The 19,393-nt window shown below is 41.8% G+C and overlaps 3 protein-coding genes across 4 annotated transcripts in view; 1 reads left to right on the forward strand and 2 right to left on the reverse strand.

Annotated features, from left to right (window-relative positions):
* The window catches only part of LOC142358640 (uncharacterized), a 478,284-nt gene that overhangs the window by 340,641 nt on the left and 118,250 nt on the right, over positions 1 to 19,393 (reverse strand). The window lies entirely within an intron of this gene.
* The window catches only part of LOC142358647 (electron transfer flavoprotein subunit alpha, mitochondrial-like), a 305,039-nt gene that overhangs the window by 109,773 nt on the left and 175,873 nt on the right, over positions 1 to 19,393 (forward strand). The gene's annotated exons all lie outside the window — the stretch shown is intronic.
* LOC142358638 (uncharacterized) overlaps positions 1 to 19,393 on the reverse strand; it is an 88,382-nt gene that overhangs the window by 9,081 nt on the left and 59,908 nt on the right. Inside the window, exons 4-5 of the mRNA XM_075410101.1 lie at positions 5,631 to 7,131; positions 4,727 to 4,938 (exon numbers count right to left, since the gene is read on the reverse strand). Coding sequence (XP_075266216.1) covers positions 4,727 to 4,938; positions 5,631 to 7,131 — 1,713 coding nt within the window. The remainder of the gene's footprint in view (positions 1 to 4,726; positions 4,939 to 5,630; positions 7,132 to 19,393) is intronic.

The raw sequence follows: 19,393 nt of genomic DNA on the forward strand, positions 1-19,393 counted from the left end.
TGTCTCTGAGGCGCTCAAAGTTTGCAGAAGAATGTATTTTGAGCCAGAGAGCAGATGGACACAGTGTAAGGTCCTATCAGTTGTTTCAAGTATTTTTGACCCATTAGGATTCCTAGCACCGTTTGTCATCAGAAGAAGAATCTTTCTGAAAGGAATATGGCAAACGATAGGACTACAACGGGACTGCTACATTGAAGAAAACTTGACAACCAGTTTGCAGATTGGATTGCTAGATTGAATGCCGGTGAAGCTTTCGAAGTGAGCAGAAGTTTGCATGTTTTTGGTGACGCATCTGAAGATGTCTTCTGCGCTGTAGCTTACCTTGTTACAGAGACCAGAAAAGCAGAACGAGAAGTTTCGTTCATCATGGGCAACGCACGAATTCCTCCAGTGAAACATCACACAATTCCGAAACTGGGCACTCTCTTCATTTTCATAAAACGTTTATGTGATCAGATTCCACAACAGTAATTCAGTGGATCAGGTCAAGCAACGTTAAGCAACCCACAGTTGTAGCCAATCGTGTTGCAGAAATAATGGACACATCAACAGTTGACAAATGGCATTATATTGCGGGTGTGAAGAATGCAGCCGATTTAGGAACGAGAGGAATTAGTTTTGACGATGTTTCGAGAAGTAACTGGATTCAAGGCCCCGAGTGGCTCAAACAACCAATCGTTTTAGAAGAAGACAACCAGCACCCAGTTGAGCAAGATATGGACGTTCATGTGTTCATAGCTAAGGATGATAGTCATAACATCTTGAACTGGGAAAATTTCAGCCAGTTCAACCGATTGCGCAGAACAGTTTTGTGGATTTTGTCATGGGAGCACAAATCAAAGCCAGTTTACGAGTTGTTAAAGGAAGCTGAGGATGTCATCTTGAAAATTGTCAATATGGAAAGCTGTGCAATAGAAAGAAAACTTCTTTTGTCTGGCAAAACGATTTCGCCAAACAGTAAGATTGTCTCATTGGTACCCCTCATCGACTCTAGCGGGACTTTGAGAGCAAAAGGGCGACTCCGTAAAGCAGATTTGCCATATGAAACAAAACATCCTGTTATTTTGCCCAGCAAGCACAGAGCAGTTCAGCTGCATTTGAATTATCAGCACAAAGTCTTTCACCACGAAGGTGTCGAGTATATTAGAAACCAAGTCAAGAAGAAGTTTTGGATAATTGAGTTACGAAATGCCCTCCGATCAGTTAGACACAATTGTGTACAGTGTCGATTGTTTGCAAGCATCGAGCCACCACAAATGAGTGATCTTCCGATCGACACACCTATGAAAAATGTGCGCCCTTTACGAACACAGGTGTTGATTATTTTGGACCTTTCGAAGTAAAGGCGGACAGTAAAGAAATGGGTATGCCTGTTTACGTGCCTAAGTGTACAAGCAGTTGACAGTTTGGACACGACTTCATGTCTTGATGCAATCCATCGATTCATTGCAAGACGAGGCCAGCCAAAGACAATTGTTTCGGATAATGGCACGAATTTTGTTGGAGCAGCGCGAGAGTTCAAGGAGTGCTTCGCCGAGCTTCATAGGGATGAAATCACAGTAAAATTATCCGAGTCGGGCATCAAATGGTCTTTCAATCCACCAACAGCGCCTCAATTGGTGGAGTTTGGGAAAGATTGGTACGGTCCTTCAAAAAATCGCTGTTTAGTGTCTTGGGAAAGCAAAGATGAAGGAAGACATGTTGCGAACGGTATTGTGCATCGTGGAAATTTTCAAAACAACCATCCACTTACTCACTTTAGCAGTGACGTCTCCGATCTACAGCCTTTAACGCCAAATCACTTCTTAATTGGTCAAGTTAACGTGAATTGGCCAAATGCATTGTTTTCTGGATCATCAGTTAGCTACAGAAACTTCTTTCGTGATCAACACAGTATCCTAGTTGCAGTTTGGAATCGTTGAATGAACGAATATCTTCCTACCTTGCAACAGAGGTACAAATGGGCGAAGGAAGAACTAGAAGAGATCAAGAAAGGAGATCCTGTTTGGATAACGGACAAGAATACTCATCCCTTCAACTTTCCTTTGGGTAGAGTTGAGGAAGTCTGCAGAAGTGATGGTCAGATAGTAAGAGCAGCTCTGATAAAAACTCCACTGGGATCTTACAAACGACCACTAAAAAACTTATACCAGTCAATAGTGACCGCAACTGATGTTATTTTTAAAAAATGATCAAAAAATAGTGCCGGCTTTGTTGCGGTCAGAACTTGTTTCATTATGTAATATTCTAATTTATTGTCCCGACCTGTGTATTTTTAGGTGCTTTAAGTGTTTATCATTTATCAGTAGTCTCCAGCCGATCAGATATTATATTATTTGTCATTTTTTCCCGAAATGTAATGTTACTTTGCATATGATACATCCTTTCTTCAAAGTGAAATTTGGCCTTGAAGTTGAAGTCGGAGATAGCAACATAGGGGGGGGGGGGGGGGTTTCGACTTTTATTTCCGACGAGCTGTATAACAGTACCATTGGATTGCCCAAATTCCGACAAAAATATATGAGACGAACGCGTATGCGAAAATCTCAAAGGTCAGCAAAAATTCTGAAGTATTTAGCTACGACGCTAAATTCATTTAATCTTAATTCATTCTATTGAGCTGAGTGAGTGCTAAAATGTCGTGGTAAATTGTTTCAAGTTTTAAATGTCAGTTTCCGATGTTTGACATTTTCTATTGGCCTCTTTAATGTCTCAAACAACTTGACTTTTATAGTTTTGTTTAATTTCATAAAGATTATTCAAAATTTTAAGTAGGTCTAATCAAACTATATAACTTAAATGGTTAGGCTAATGTTATTCTCGGTAATTTCCACCAATATGCTTTTCTTTTCTAGAATTTAATATTGTTTGATATCCAAAAACCGAATTGTTAACGTTTATGCTGTTGTTTAAATATAATGTAAACATTGTTCCAAGTTGTTAATTTTTAAGTTGCTCAGATTGCCGTAAGAATCAGTTGCATCGTTTCTATCCAACCGGTGGATTAATTTGTTAAATTTCAATACAATTCCAATGAAAGTATTATTCAACGAGTTTCAAGTTTCAACCGAGACAAGAGTTTGAAATAATATTTGATTGATTTTTTTTATCTGAAAGTTCGAGACCTAAAAGATTTACGAACCAGCGGCGTAAAGTTAATCTGGAAACGTAGTCAGATAGCATACGTAACAGAGTTATCTCATCGGTACGTTAACAAAGTGCGTTATCGAAACGAGAGTTGATTAAATTCTGTAAACCTTTTTAAGTCAATACGTCTTAATGCATGGTCAAAAATACATTACTTACCAAACTGAAAATGCTTTCACTCGGTTTCTGACGGTGGTTTGTTTGACTAATATAATTTGGTAATCCGGTGCTATAATTTAGGAGTGTGTTTAGATAAAATTCAATATTTTTAGAAAACCACCAGAATCATTAAACACAGCTAACGGATTGCCAGAAAATAACCGCAATAGCTTCGTAGATAAATTTTCAAAAAGATAGTAAAAGAAACAGACCAAAAAAACTTCTTTTCATAAATGCTGAAATTTTACATTTCCATAAACAATCCTGTTGAAAAGAAATTTTTTGCTGCTTCTAAAAGCTCTTTTAGCTGCTTTTAAATAAACTTCAATTACAGTGACACACACTTAACCTTACGTCTTTGATAAAAAAGAAAAGTTCCAGAGCGAGGAAGTAAGTTTTAAGAGTGAGGTAAGTCACGTGTGACCAAAAAGTTAATCACTCGAATGAACAGAAACAGCTGGCTCCAGTAAGATGTCACGTCATATAGTCGTAACAAAAATTGTGACGTCGAGATAAAAAACATAACAGGTCAATTCCTGACAATTCAAAGAAATGTCATCGTCTAAACAAAAAACCTGAATCTAGAATGGAAAATAAATGGATAGGGAGAACCACATAGAAAACAAATCCGATCAATTTTTTTTTTGAAAAAACAATCAGTCAAATTGGCTCATATGAAAAAAAATCACTATCGAGAAAGCAATTTTTTGTTCAAACACCGTTTTCTCACTCTAATTTTAGTTTGGAGTAAAAAAATTCACGCCGCAAAACCACTCGCTTTTTCGCTCCACTTCATGTTTCGACGTGACTAAAATCACAAAACCATTTCTCCAATTTGACATGAAAAATCATGAATATGTGGGAGCAGATCTTTTAAAAAATGTCAGCGCCCCAATAAAATTCAAGTTCTTTGAATTGTAAAAAAAAAACCAAGAGAAGGCCAATAAAAGCCCCAGCTATCGCTTTGCGGCAGAATAATGCAGAAAACATAAATGGGCTGCCGATCGGAATGTTTTTAATTGCTCTCGAACGAAGTTTGAAGCAATTATGGTAAGCGTGTGTTTTTTATGCAATTTTTTTGCTTGGCCGTTTCTGCGCTTTTGTTCTAGAATATTCTTTGACTTCATATATCTTGTTCATTTGCGCTTGTTTTCTTCATTTCTGCGTTATCTCAACTGCTTTCACTTCGAAGTAAATTGCGAAAATAAAAGCGATTGTAAGATAGGGTAATCACAAGGGCCTGATAACCGAATAGCTAGAACTCCTTCTGTGTAGAACTTCGGAGGCCGTGGGTTGTACTCCCCCTGTTGGGATGTTTTTGCACCCATAAAGAAAAAATTATCTAGGCTGCAGCCCCTGAATTAATTACTCGCCTGTCGTTTGAGAGCAATTTGTCCGACGTTAATGGGTTTATGTTTACCTATCGTAGTTGAGGGAAGTTCCATTGTCGCACTCACAAACTGGGCCGATACAATTGCTCTTGCAGCGGTCCACTCCCTGTTCAGTTCCCTCTTTTCTACAGATCTTCTGACAACCTCCGAAGCCATCTCCTGCGTAGCCCATCTCACACTCGCAGTCTTTCTCTATCTTAACTTTAGTCTGTCCGTACCACGAAGGGCAGACACAATGTTCCTAACAGCACAATCATAACTCAATCAAACTCCATTAGAAATACATGTACCGTATTTTCTCCCTCAAAAACAATTAAGTATTAAAAGTAAGTGGTTAAAGCAGTTATCCGATTGATCATGAGAAATTTTTACAAATTGAGAGAAACTTTCGCAAATACAAAATAATCCACCCATCCCTCCAATTTGATGTAGGTTTAAGGAGACAATTAGGAACTTAGAGAAAATGAGAACTTTCAAAACAGTCTTTTCGAAATTACCCGATTTCATTTAAGAGTACAAGCTTAATTTAATGCAAGAGTATGAGCAATAACCTTTGGGGTGTTCAACATTTAATTCCTGTTTACATTTCTCTATAAACCAATTACCCCGTAAATTCTTTAAGACAAAAATTTAAGTGTTTTTAGGGGAATTTTCTGATATTACCTCCAGCCTTTTCATTTTTTTGCGTCATTTAAAGGGAGCAAACTCGACTCGAAAAAAGCAGCAATGATTCGATTTGCTTGTACCAGAATGCACCAATAAATTGCTCAAGAGCATCGCTTGCCAAGAGTCTAAATACCAAAGCACTTGTTGTCATCATAACACGATTAAGTGTTGTTTCTGACAGGGAGACAAGCAGGCTAAGTTTGGACAATAGGCTATATTAAGCAGGCTAAGTCAGGGCAATAGGCTATATTGTTGTCGGTAGGGTACCTTTACGGAGTTGCATTCTGTCTCGACGCAGGTGTGATCCACCATGAAACCACCCTCTGTAGTGACGAACAGATTGGGTGCGTATCCGAACGAGCACTGGTAGTGGTTGAAGTCGGCGTATTTTTGGCACTCTGGGAAGTAGCTGTTGCATTCCATGTCACAACCTCCCGTCCCATTTGGGAAGAAGCCCGGAGTGCAGTAGAAGTATTCACGGTTAAAGTCAGGGTTGATCTGTTTAGTGCAAATCTGACTGGCCGTCTGGAACCACGCCGAATATCCTGGGTACTGGGCTGCCACGGTATCTTCGTCACAGGTGAGTTGATAACATCTGCCGTTGATAGCAGCAAAGCCCTCCTCATAGTCACATTCACAATTAGGTGAGCCCATGGGACAATTTGGGTCGCATCCAAAGGATCCACTCTCGCAGTAGGTGACGTTCTGTGTATACAGACACTGTGGCAAATACACAGCTTTCCACGCCTCAGTGTCGTCTTCTGGATCTGTGTCATAGGACAGATTCCGCAGAGGTACGTACCACTGATTGCAAGTTGAAGTGTTGACCATGAGAGTGCCATCGTCATTCGCTTTTGCTCCACAGAAAGCGTCACTGAACGGGTCACACACTTGTTCTTTGCAGTACCGCTTGTAATCCATAAGCGCAGAGACGTAGCCTGGCAGACAGTAGCACGTCAGTGGGTTTTCTGAAGCATCCGCATCAACGAAGCCTTGTATTTCTTGGTATGAACCGAAAGCATCCTGGTCGCAGTCACAGTGGAAAGTCTCTGGTTCGAAGCCAGCATTGCACTCATAGGCAACACACACCTGATTCCAGTCGGGCGTGTACCCGTCCATACATTTAGTCACGCCGTTCTCATCTTCCATGCAGTATGGATCCCAATTCAAGTCACAGACGGGCACACATCCAACCCTGTAGCCGCTGATCTGTTTGCTGTAACTTGAGCTCAAAGGAGAAATCAGGCGGCCGCCATCATCGACATTTTCTATGTTTCCATCCTTGTCGGTGTCAAGCAGTGCAGCCTGGAACCCGGCTGCGCACTCACAGTTCTGATTGTTGGATTCTGTGCACGGCAGTCCGTCCTCACTCATACAGTTGTTCATGTTGATGTCACAGAGCTTGCGACATTGTCCTGGTTTATCATAATCACGGACGTAATTGACAAAGCAGCGACAGCCCTGCTCGTTAGTTATGCCATTGGCGTCAGTGGGGCAAGTGCAGAAAGAGACGTCCGTGTTGAGGATCTTGTCATTGCACTGGATGGGCACGCAAGTCAAGTCCCAGTTGGGAGTGAAGCCCTCCTCACACTCTCTGTACACCAACTGGGTATTGCAAAAGGGAGATCCCTTAACACACAGGTCCTTGGTGCACTCGGTAGAGTTGTCTCCTTTCGAGTTCAACATCTCTCCGTCTCCACAAGTCCCACCTTCGATACACAGTCGCTCGTTCTGGCCACTCCCTGAATTGTGCACCAGAAAAGAGTGTCTAAAATGAAACACTTCAGTTAGGAGAACTCTTCCCGAACAATTCAACAATGTATAGAACCAAAATTTGATTCATTTTGATAACACATGCCTGATCTAGATTTCCCTTGTAAAACTGGAAACACCTGGCCACTCTCTGCTACATTTGAAAACTACTCCAAAAAACTTTCCAGCGTTCTTTCAAACGGATTTATGCAATTATCCACATAATTTGGACATGGCACACCAATACGTCAGTTCCAGAAGTGAGAATTTCACATGGAATTATTTCAGAGATATGACGCCGTATACGTCACCTGCATCTTGACGCTTACCGCGCTCAAAAATTGACTGAAAAATAAATCCCGAAAAAATACCCTCAATTTGGTTTAGTAGTTTTTGATAGCTAGTTCGCTTCCCCGGCGAGCCTCCCTGATTTAAATCGAGAGACAGTTAGCAAAAAGAGTCGAATTTATTTCAGCATATGAGTTAAAAAGAGAATTAAAAATTAAGAATTGTTATAAACGTTAGATTTTTTCTAAAAAAAGCTATTAGTAGTATAATAAAATTCACTATTCAAAAATTAGACAAAAATATTAGTTTTCATAAAAACAAATGAAGTCCCGGATAATATTCCAGCATGTTAGAACAAAAACCAATCTTCCTTAAAAATCGATGTCCCCAAATATCATTTGAAATCCAGAAGTCCAACAACAAATAAATGGACTTACTTTGAGACTTTAAAATTTACCAAAGTATTTTCACAAAATGATAAAAATGATTGGCTCTAATAAATGTATGTACTCAAATGCAAAATCACTAAATAGCATAAAACGGATAACAAAAATTTGCCTGAAATTAGATAAAAGTTTAGGAAAAGATTAAGATAATTTTTGTTTCTAATGATGAAATTTTGAAAATCAATTGATAATAATATACCAACAATTCTACCACAATAGCATATATCACCTTGACTAAAATTCAAAAAAAGCGTTTCTTGAAGGGACAGGAAAGGGAAACTATTATAAAAGTGGAAGCTATGCCACGAGAGCTGAGTTGTTTACTGTGTTGCTTACAACCAAAAACCGAAAAATATTGATGTCATCGACTTTACTGAAGAGTAATATAACCACTTACAGATTTCTAAAAATAACTGTCGATCAAAGTAAGTGATAGCATAAAAGAACTTTTGCGTTAACGTAGGTTATAGTTCAAAACTGATCCAAAAACAGAGACTATTTTTTCGCAACAACATCAGAAATTATGAACCAAAAATTTCATACCAAACAACAATATATTAAGAAAATTAGGCAAATTGAGGAAGAACGAAATAAACTGACTGAAAATTTTTCTCAAACTCAACCCCAATAAGAAGCACAGAGCATCATCATCATCAGCCATTTTAGATTCTTCGAAACGTTAAGGATACAATGTTGCTGAAACGCCAAAAATCGATAGTTCGATCTTGCGCCCTGTCTGTGCGAGGATGAATGCTAACTTGACAATATTTTCACGTTGACCGTAGCTTGAACACTCTTGGTCGCAATGATTGTAGCTGTAAATATAGCTCAAAACAACAGTCTACCGATAAGGTTTCAATTCAATCAAGCGATTATAACATCGACAGAGCAACGTATTTTTGGAAGCAAAGATCAATAAATTAACGTATTATCGGCAACACGTATAGGCATTACTAACACGTATAAGCATTAGTACGTATTAAGATTACGGCGAACATATCAACGTAATAACTCATCGATGATAGCACGTAGAAGAACAACGTATTCAGATTACGACGAACATAGCATTGGTGATAGCAACAAGTGTTTTTTAGACGGCAATTTTTGATGCTCATTTGGCCGATATTTTGTCTGAAAACGCATTAGTTCAATGCCAGTCACCATTTTGAACCAATGAATCCAAAAACCCGAAAATTATTGAACCGAATCATGTCTTATTTGATAGGTCTTATGATTAGATTTAATTGAAATTATGTTATTTGCACTTTTTCCGAGCTTTGTACGTAAATTGGAACGATTTCTATGCGTATTTAAATACTCGATTCTGATTGGCTAATAAAAATGACGCATTTTGAAATATATTACACGCTTTGAATCTATTTAGTTACTAACATCCTCCGGCCCAGAAGAAGATGCTGGGAGGATGGGTACTAATTTTACAAGCGGGCGAACGAGCGATCCGGAGGACGTGCGCAATACGGCGGAGCGTGCGACGCTGTCGGAACCGTAACGGAGTTCAGTGATCCGAGCAGTGGGGTAGTAACCCCTCGGGTTAGTTTCTTCAACTACCCAAAGCAAATCACCGGTCTTAAGGTGATGGTCGGCAGGCGTCTGCCACTTGGAACGTCGGTTCAGCACCGGTACGTATTCTTTGATCCAACGAGACCAAATAGCGTTAGCGTAGGACTGCGCGCGGGCGTAACGTTTACGGTGATCAAACTCATCTACGCCAATGATGGACGGGAGACTACGTGCTTGGTTACCGAGGAGAAAGTGATTAGGTGTTAATGCGCCTAGGTCGGACGGGTCGGCGCTTACGGGCGTTAACGAACGTGAATTAAGTGCATGTTCGACCAGACAAAAAGTGGTACTTAAAACCTCATCTGTGAGGCGACGTGTTCCAAGGAGTGTGTAAAGTATTCTCTTGAAACTACGTACCAGCCTCTTCCAGATGCCACATTGGTGTGGTGCACTGGGCGGGTTGAACCTCCACTTAATGCCTTCATGGGCAAGTTCCGCTGCAATATTGAAAGTATTCCACTTTTCGATGCTCTCGCGTAGTTCTTTCTCCGCGCCAACAAAGTTAGTGCCATTGTCTGACCAAAAAATGGTAGGTGTACCTCGACGGGAGACAAAACGCTCCACTCCACTGGCGTCCATGGACGGAACAATTTCAACATGAACGGCACGAGTAGTTAAGCATGTGAAGAGGAAACCCCACCTCTTCTCCGTAGTCCTACGCACAGTAACGTAAAACGGGCCGAAGTAGTCGACCCCGGCATTCGTGAAGGGAGGGGACTGGTATGCGAGTCTTTCTACTGGCAGGTCAGCCATGATGGGTTGAATAGTGGCAGCGCTGAACATCCTGCACGTAAGGCAGTTAGATTTAATGGAACGTAGTGAGGAACGTAATTTAAGAATGGTATAACGTTCTTGTACTTTTGCTCGCAGGTAATCAATACCTTGATGATGATGTTTAACGTGGTAGTGCCTGAGGAACAAATTTACGAAGGAATGGCGCGCGTCGAGAACGATAGGATGTTTTACATCAAAATCAACTTCGACCAACCGTTTGATGCGGCCAGCCGAACGAATTAGACCATTTGGTCCGATGAAGGGTGAAAACGGGGCAATACGGCTACTCCGTTTTGTTTTCGAAGAGATCTTTTTGTTTTCGAAGAAATCTTTTCGTTCGGAAGTAAAAGATTCTCCTTGAACGAGATACTGAAGATGACGCTCGGCTTAGTCAAACTCAGTGGGATCTATTATACTACCATCGATATTGCGGTAGCATTCATGTGATGGTAACAGCCGGAGTATGTATGCTGTTACTCGAAGCAACTTCTGATAAGAACTGTACTTATCGAAGGGAATTAGTTGCGAGGGTGGTTCCTTAGTTGACTTGGTTACGGATGCGGCCAATGATGTATTGGTTTCGTCAGTTTCCTTAGTTACTATACCAAGTTTGATGTTTTTAACTACTTCAATGCTTGGTTCGAACGGGAACTCCTTGGTTCTTAAGAAATCTGGACCCCTTACTCAGCTACTTGATTGCAAAACCTCAGCGGACATACCACAAGTACCGGCATCTGCTGGATTATCGCTTGAGGCAACGTGGTTCCATTCGTCAACGCTAGTGTGTTCTAAAATCTCGCATACACGGTTTGCAACAAATATTGGCTGCTTGCTTGTGGAGTTGAGCCACTGCAAGACAGTAGTGCTGTCAGTCCACATATAAACTTTGTTAACATGCACAGTAAGGGCTCGACAGATATCATGTTTCAACCGAGCGGCCAGTAAAGCAGCTTGCAGCTCTAGCTTTGGAGTTGTCATCACCTTCATAGGTGCTACGCGAGCTTTACCCAGGATAAATGCAAGCTCTGTTTTTGGCCCACTAGACGTGTTTACTTGAGCTCGGAGAAAGGCAACGGCACTGAAAACTTCTTGTGAACTATCGCCGAACATGTGCAGTTCTAGGTGTTCAAAATTTCCGGAAAAGTAGCTTTTCGGTACAGTGATTTCGGCAAGCTTAGGTAGTTCTACACTCCTTTCGAGGAACCTTTCAACAGTGTCTTTTGGCAATTCTTCATCCCAGTGCTGCCCGCTGACACGCCAGATGTCCTTTAGTAGCAATCGCGCACCAACAGTAAATGGTGCCACTAAGCCGATGGGATCAAACACCTTAGACACTAGGCTCAATACCAAGCGTTGTGTTAAAGACTTAGTTACTGTACTGGAGGTACACCGACTCACAACTAGAGTATCATTGTTGTGATCCCATTTCAACCCAAGCACGTGCGAAGAATCCTCCTTAGATGAGGCAATTACTTTTGGTTCGGTAGACTGAGTGGACCCATCAATTCGATCAGCCAGATTTGGTACATTGCTCACAAAGTTAGTAAGCTTGAACCCACCTAGATGGAGAAGATGTACCAACTCCTTCGATCTTTTGAGAGCCCTCTCAGGTGACTCCACCGAATCCAAGTAATCGTCCATGTAGAAGTTTTCTATGACGGCTTTGGTTGCCTCCGGGTAATGATTAACATTGCCTCGGGCCGTGCGTTGTAGTGCATAGTTAGCGCATGTGGGCGAGTCTTTAGCCCCGAATATATGGCGCGTGTATTGATACAGTACAACATTTGTTGTGGGGGTCCTCCCGCCACAAAAAACGCAGTGATGGCTGGTCAGTCAGGGACACCCACTTGGAGGAACATACCCTCGATATCGGCGGACACGGCAAATTGATGTTGACGGAACCTAAGTAGTACGTGGATTATGTTTTGGAGCAGGTCGGGGCCAGTGAGCAGATATTTATTCAAAGAAGTACCGTGGAACTTTGCTGCACCATTTAATACCCTACGCACTTTCCCCGGTTTGTTCGGGTTGATTACGGGATGATGTGGAAGGTACCACTCTCTATCTGACCGCTGCTCGACCTTGTGAGCATCAGGGACTGTAATCAAGTAACCTTTTTCCAAGTCTTCACGGATGGTATTAGCATAAGTTTCTTTCAATGATGTATCTCTCGAGAGCTGCTTTTCGAGAGACTTGAGGTGTACCAGCGACGAAAAGTAGTTATTCGGGAGCTGGATGTTGTCATCAGCCCATAATATACCGACATCGTATCTTTGGCCGTTATGGAAAGTTGTTGTTTCAAGTATTTCCTGCGTGCGAGCATCCGCTGTGGATCGTGGGTCAACTTGCTTGAACGCGCCGTACGATTCCATATCATACCAAGATTTAACCTGACAATCTAATTCATAATCCTGTTCAATATTGGCTTTGAAACACACCGAGACTAAACTTGAACTTGACGGGTGTGGGCCACTTAAAACCCAACCTATGGGCAAGCGGACAGCGAACGGTGAGCACTTTTCGTCGGTTGAAAAATACTCTAACGGGCGGATGGCGTGGTAGACATCCTGTCCAAGCATCATCTCAATTTCTCCATAGCTATATCTTACTGGATCTACAACTGCCAAATGTGGGTAAGTTTCTTGCCTGGACTTGACGTCAATGATGTCGGAACCTACGTTTAATGTTTCCCTTACGTAGGGACGCACAGTGAATGCTTCGAAGTCTTGGTCTTTATGAGGTGTCACAGTCAATTGAGCCACCTTTGTGTCTATGAGTTCTTCTGTGTTTATACCCTTGACGGTAAGTTTTAATGCGGTTCCCTGCAGACCGAGTCTAGCTGCGAGACTATCGAACACCCAAGAGTTACTGCAAGCGGTATCGCATAAAACCAACGCCGTAGTACTAGTACCAGAAGAATTAGTAAATTTCAGTTCCGTGACCTGAAGGAGGCCTTTGACATCCGTCACGGAAGACAAAGTGGTTGTTTTGCTTGGTAGCTGTTGACCAGCAGATGGCCTACTAGTACCTGCGTTCGACTTCGAAGTATCGATGTTGTTTGTTGAGGGTTTAGAGGGAAAAACCGTTTCAGCTCCATGAAGTAAGGTGTTATGGGAGCTGTTGCAACCATCTTTCCTACATTTTCGGGGACTTGGGCATTGCCTAAACATGTGTTTATCACGCAAACATGAGAAACAGAGCTTTGCCTCAGCCACGACCTTGGCTCTCTGCGTGGGGGTCATCTCCTTAAAGACACGGCATTCCCACAACCGGTGGCTGCCTTTGCATACAATGCAACTAGAGATTGATGTTAAGAGATATCTCTCTTGCGGCTTAAGGTTACTCTTATTTTGCGTATTTGCAGCAAATGCCTTTGAAGCAACTTTTGATCTTGTTACTGAGTTGTTGGTATCCTCAGTCCTTGCTTTAGTTGCGGTATTATTCATTAAATCGTGCGCTTCGGCCTTCTTTTTTAACCAATCGTTGAAATCAAGAAGAGTGGGTTTCACCCAATGCTTTTTGACCGTGAAGAGTGACCATGACTCCTTCATATTGGGTGGTAGCTTCTGTACGGCAGTGTTGAGAAGCGCAGCACTCTTCAAATCCGAATCGTATGACAGCGATTTAAATACCCCGACAGGACTTGAAATGCACCCCGAATAGTTAATGATGTTATCGCTATTGTGCATCTTCAATGGTGGAAAGCTGTTGAATTTGTCCAAATGTGCACTTACGACCCCTGTGGTTGGCCGAATTTACGTTCTAAGGTCCTCAGTGCGTCTTTGTACATTGCGCCGCAGTAGGCGAACTCAGCTATAGCTGTTTTAGCTTTACCTGTTACGAGGGTCTTAAGGTATGTCAATTTTACATCATCAGTTAAGGACTGAGAGTCAATTGCGCTTTTAAATTGACCATACCATTCTTGCCACTGTAGGGGATCCTCATTGTATTGGGACAACTTCCATTCGGGTAGCGGGTCATTCCTCTTGCTAGTTAAGGCGTCAGTGAATGCCTTAATCAGGCTTGCATTTTCAGATACAGGCGCTGGAGGCGTGGGATGCGGTGGGCCACCCCAGCACAATGGTATCGGAGCAGTATGCCCGTATGTTGGAAGTATAACCGGCGTGATGAAAGGTGGCGTGATGTTAATAGTTGTACTAAAGGGCTTAACAGGGAAGCTACAGTTGCTGCGTGGTTGCTATTAGGATTTTGTTGTGCATTAGTTTGCAAGATGGGATGGATGCTGGTGGGGTTAGCTGTGCTTGGGGGTAGGGTCGGTTGAATGTTGTTGAAAACGGTTGCATTATTTGTCGCCTCATTTACGTTTGTGGGATTATTCTGAGGAAATCTCCACAAGTTCAGATCAAGGCTACAGTTCAGTGGAGGTTTCGGTGCGGTAAGACACGGTACCAGGCGGGCTTGAGGCGATTGGACAATGTTTGGTTGTGGAATGTGTGGGACGGGTAGGTAGGTTGTTGCACTCGTTGGAACTGACGACGGGAGCACGGGAGCCTGAGGATTAAATAATTGTTGAGGCGGGAATACAGGAGGCGGGTTCACGAGTGGGTTTAGAGGTGGAGGGACATTATGCGGGGAATGGGCAATATGGACTTGTGTTTGGTGTGGAATGTTACTTTCAGGTGGATTCTGTTGTTGCGGAACATGAGGCATCGACATATGTAATTGACAAGGCACACTGGAGCTTTTTGGACCCAAGAATTGATTTACCTGTGGGTTTGTTGAAAAATCAGGTACAAAAATGGAGTTCGTAGGTGCCATAACGGGTGTCGGTGGCCGGGGAGGTTGCATAGGTGGCTGAAATGGTGGAAGTGCAACATTTTTTACGTCGACTGATACTTGGTTCACCTTACCACTGCCTGAGGGACTATGTGCCTGCTCGACTCTTTGACCACTGAGTGGTTGCTGCAGTTGAGCCTGGAGGTATTCCCGATACAACGCTTCTTGCTGAGCAACAGAAATTGCAACTCCTGGCCGTGTGTACTGAGAAAGCATTTCAAGATAATTCAAGTTACCGGCAACATTACTTGTGTATTCTGGAGGATTACTGGGGGCAGTATCTTGAACAGGAGGGTCAGCGGTTGCTGAACCAGGACGAGAAAAGTTCAACTCACTTGAATTACCTGCTGGAAACGAATTTACCCAATCCTGAACAAGTCACTGACTTTTATCTGATCCCTTGAGTTCACTTGAGTGGTGACAAAACAATGAATGATTATCCATTAACTCAGCCTCATCTAATTTAGCTGCTGCAACACGCTGGCGGTGGTCTTCCTCCAATTCTTGAAGTGCCATCTGTTCCATTCGTATTTCAAGCTCCTTTCTTCTCATGGCAATTTCGTGTTTTTGTTTAGCGAGGCGCATGGCAGCTTGTTCTTGTTTCTCGGCCTCTTCGCGTTTGAGTTTTGCCATGAGAAAGTCATGTTTACGCTGGCTAGTCATTGATGATGTTGTTCGGCGTGAACTTCTCTTAGACTGCCCTTGAGGATTAACGCCCTCACATACGGTGTCTCGGTCAGCAACTGAGTCAATATAGCTTCTAGCCGCAAGCAAGAATTTATCATTGTTCTTGGTTACATCATCCAACCATTGCTCAAGGACAGGGTAAATTGAATCTGGGTTCTCCGCTTTACTGGCCAAGTCAAATAGTTCTTCATTCTTCTGTACGAGTTTACTGAAGACATCCTTCAATTTAGAGACCAAGCGTTCAACTTTAACCCTCCTGTTTTGACGATCTAAGACATCTGCGATGTCCTTATGGATGTTACATAACTCAGACTCTAGGTTAGATCTTGCATTAAAGAGCTTTTTCAATTTTTCTTGCTGTTCGGCCATGATCTTAAAATGGCTGATTTCTCAAATTAAAGTCAATTCCAAACAATCACACGGGATAAAGCGCGACGAAACGGGAGACAAAACGGATGGGGCGTGAAGGACGGGTGAACGGCGCACAACGGAATGGCGAACGGAGCGGAACGGGCGAAAACGCGCGTAGGAAACGGGCGACGCAACAGACGGAACGGAAACGCGGAACAAGCGACGCACGAGGAAACCGGTAACGAGACGGTCGGAACAGAAAAACGAGAAACGGAAAGACGGTACGGACGAGGCGGAAACGTCGGGCGGACGGCGCGCGACGAAACGGGAAAACGGTACGGACAAGACGAAAACGTCGGGCGGACGCCGCGCGACGAAACGGGAAAACGGTACGGACGAGACGGAAACGTCGGGCTGACGGCGCGCGACGAAACGGGAAAACGGTACGGACGAGGCGGAAACGTCGGGCGGACGGCGCGCGACGAAACGGGAAAACGGAATATCACGAGAGGGAGGTAAGCCACAAGCGAGGAGGCGGGAAGTTCAACGCTAGCAGACCACAGCAACAAACTCAACCAAAAAACTAGCCGTAACTCCAGAATAAACTTAAGTCACACCCTAGAAAGAGGGAGAGAGGCCATTGCCAGGTAAACTAGCACAAGCATTATGGGGCTGAATATAAACAAATAACGAACTAAATTACGGCAAAGCGGTAGTATGCTAAATATGCTAAATGGATGAAAAGAGCAAGAGATTTACTAGCCGTAACTCCAGAATAAAATTAAGTCACACCCTAGCAATATTCAATCCTAAACAACCAATCAGCATACCAACAATATTAAACAAACTACAGCAAAAGTTAAGTAATATGCAGCGCTTTTGTAGTCTATGAAAGCTGGGAAAGTTAAGAAACAATCTAGCCGTAACTCCAGAATAAACTTAAGTCACACCCTAGAAGGCAAAAACCTAAACCAACTAACAATCATACAGTTACACGCAAACATACGGCAGCAAAAATCAATATACTACAACAGGACTAGTGGTAAATTAGTGAGTTGGAAAAGTCCAGGAACCAACTAGCCGTAACTCTAGAAAAAACTTAAGTCACACCCTAGAAGGCAACAAGACCAAAGCAGCTAACCAGCATACTAGCTTAATCAACATACTGCAACAAAAACACAACACACTTCATCATATATGACAACATGCTACATCGAAGGAAAAATTAGGCGGAGAAAAACAACTCTGAGTGCAAGAAAAATCGGAATGATCGGATACGAAAACGAAAAACGAAATTTTGGGAGAGCAACGTTGATGAAAAATAAACGACAATTGTGAATAGCGAAGTTAAGGAACCAAAAAGAAGCGGACGGTACGGTACGAAAACGAGATACGAAGATAATAAGAAGACAATTTTTTTTTAGCCAGAAATTGTGAGTTTATATCTCACACCATTCTCTGTCCAATTTTTTCAAATTTTGGTCAATTTTTTTAATAATTCTTGATTACGGAACGGTAATCCAGTAAACTGGACGGTTTTAAGCTTGAAAGTACAATTTATCAATATTCGGTATTGATTTTCTAAATTTTTTGATTTGCCTCAAAATTGACCAAAGATTTTCAAAATTGAACAATTTAGCATTATGTGCTCACATTTTTTTCTCATATCTGAGGTCAATTTTTTGCTATGTAGCCATAATGGACCAATTTGTCTGAATTTCCCAACTTTCGACCGAAAATTTTCAAAATCGATGTTTTTTTCTCTTAAAAAAGTTTCTCAGCTCCCTTCTCCAAAAAAGATTGTATTTCGCTGAGACTTGTCAAGATAATACTACTTGCATTTCTTTACAATCTGGCGGAAAAAGATTTGTATTATTTCAAGTCTAAGTATATAGAACGGTTTCTCAGCTCCCTTTTCTAAAAAATATTCTATTTCGCTGTGACTTGTCAAGATAGTACTACTTGTTTTTCTTTACAATCTGGCGGAAAAAGATATGTGAATTTCAGAAGCTTTGCTCTAACTCCGAGCCTCAGGGTTTTTAAACTCAAAAAATTTTTAGGGGTAGGTTATCGGCAACCGGGGAAATTATCCGGAAAAAAAGGAGTATGGGTCAAATTAAGAGGGGTTAGCTAGATTTGAGGGTTATTGATCAATTTACGACAATCAGAAATGTTGTTTTTATTGGATGAGTCTTACAGTTTTGTTTGTGCCGCTAGTTGCAGTAACCCTTCTCTTCTAGGTAGCAACAGCGAAGAACTGAACATGTAAACGTGTCATCCAATGTCCAATCTGGGGCATCAAATAGGGTAGGACTGATAGCACTGCAACTGAGGTGCGAACACATCATTATAGTCCAGATGAAGGCACCCTTGCACATGTTACGTCTGAATTTCTGCTATTCGGCATTGCCCTTGTCTAATCTGCGAGTGTAATTTGTGGATGATTGTAAGGATAAACGAGGAACAGTGAAAATGTTCTGAGAGAGAATTTCGGCGTAAGAACCTATCTAACGCAATCTATAAAGTAAAGCGAATAATGGGTTAAGTAGTAGTCAAGTTTCTCCAGCTATAACCAAAGAAAAGTGATGGGGCATAAAGGATTTGGCATTAATTTAGTAGACTTGCTTTTAGATTTTTCACGTATCGGAATCTGACAATGCAGACTGGCAATCCGTTTTAAGTTAACACGAGTTGGGGTTTTCTTTCAAAACGGTGGTTCGAAAGCGAAGCGGTACCGAAAATATAGCGGCACCAGAAATGTAAGTTCCCGGGTGGCGGCACCATAATTGTAGCTGTAAATATAGCTCAAAACAACAGTCTACCGATAAGGTTTCAATTCAATCAAGAGATTATAACATCGACAGAGCAACGTATTTTTGGAAGCAAAGATCAAAAAATTAACGTATTATCGGCAACACGTATAGGCATTACTAACACGTATAAGCATTAGTACGTATTAAGATTACGGCGAACATATCAACGTAATAACTCATCGATGATAGCACGTAGAAGAACAACGTATTCAGATTACGACGAACATAGCATTGGTGATAGCAACAAGTGTTTTTTAGACGGCAATTTTTGATGCTCATTTGGCCGGTATTTTGTCTGATAACGCATTAGTTCAATGCCAGTCACCATTTTGTACCAATGAATCCAAAAACCCGAAAATTTTTGAACCGAATCATGTCTTATTTGATAGGTCTTATGATTAGATTTAATTGAAATTATGTTATTTGCACTTTTTACGAGCTTTGTACGTAAATTGGAACGATTTCTATGCGTATTTAAATACTCGATTCTGATTGGCTAATAAAAATGACGAATTTTGAAATATATTACACGCTTTGAATC

Source organism: Convolutriloba macropyga, chromosome 2 (genome assembly GCF_964194025.1).
Source record: "Convolutriloba macropyga chromosome 2, txConMacr16.3, whole genome shotgun sequence".
Taxonomy (NCBI): domain Eukaryota; kingdom Metazoa; phylum Xenacoelomorpha; order Acoela; family Convolutidae; genus Convolutriloba; species Convolutriloba macropyga.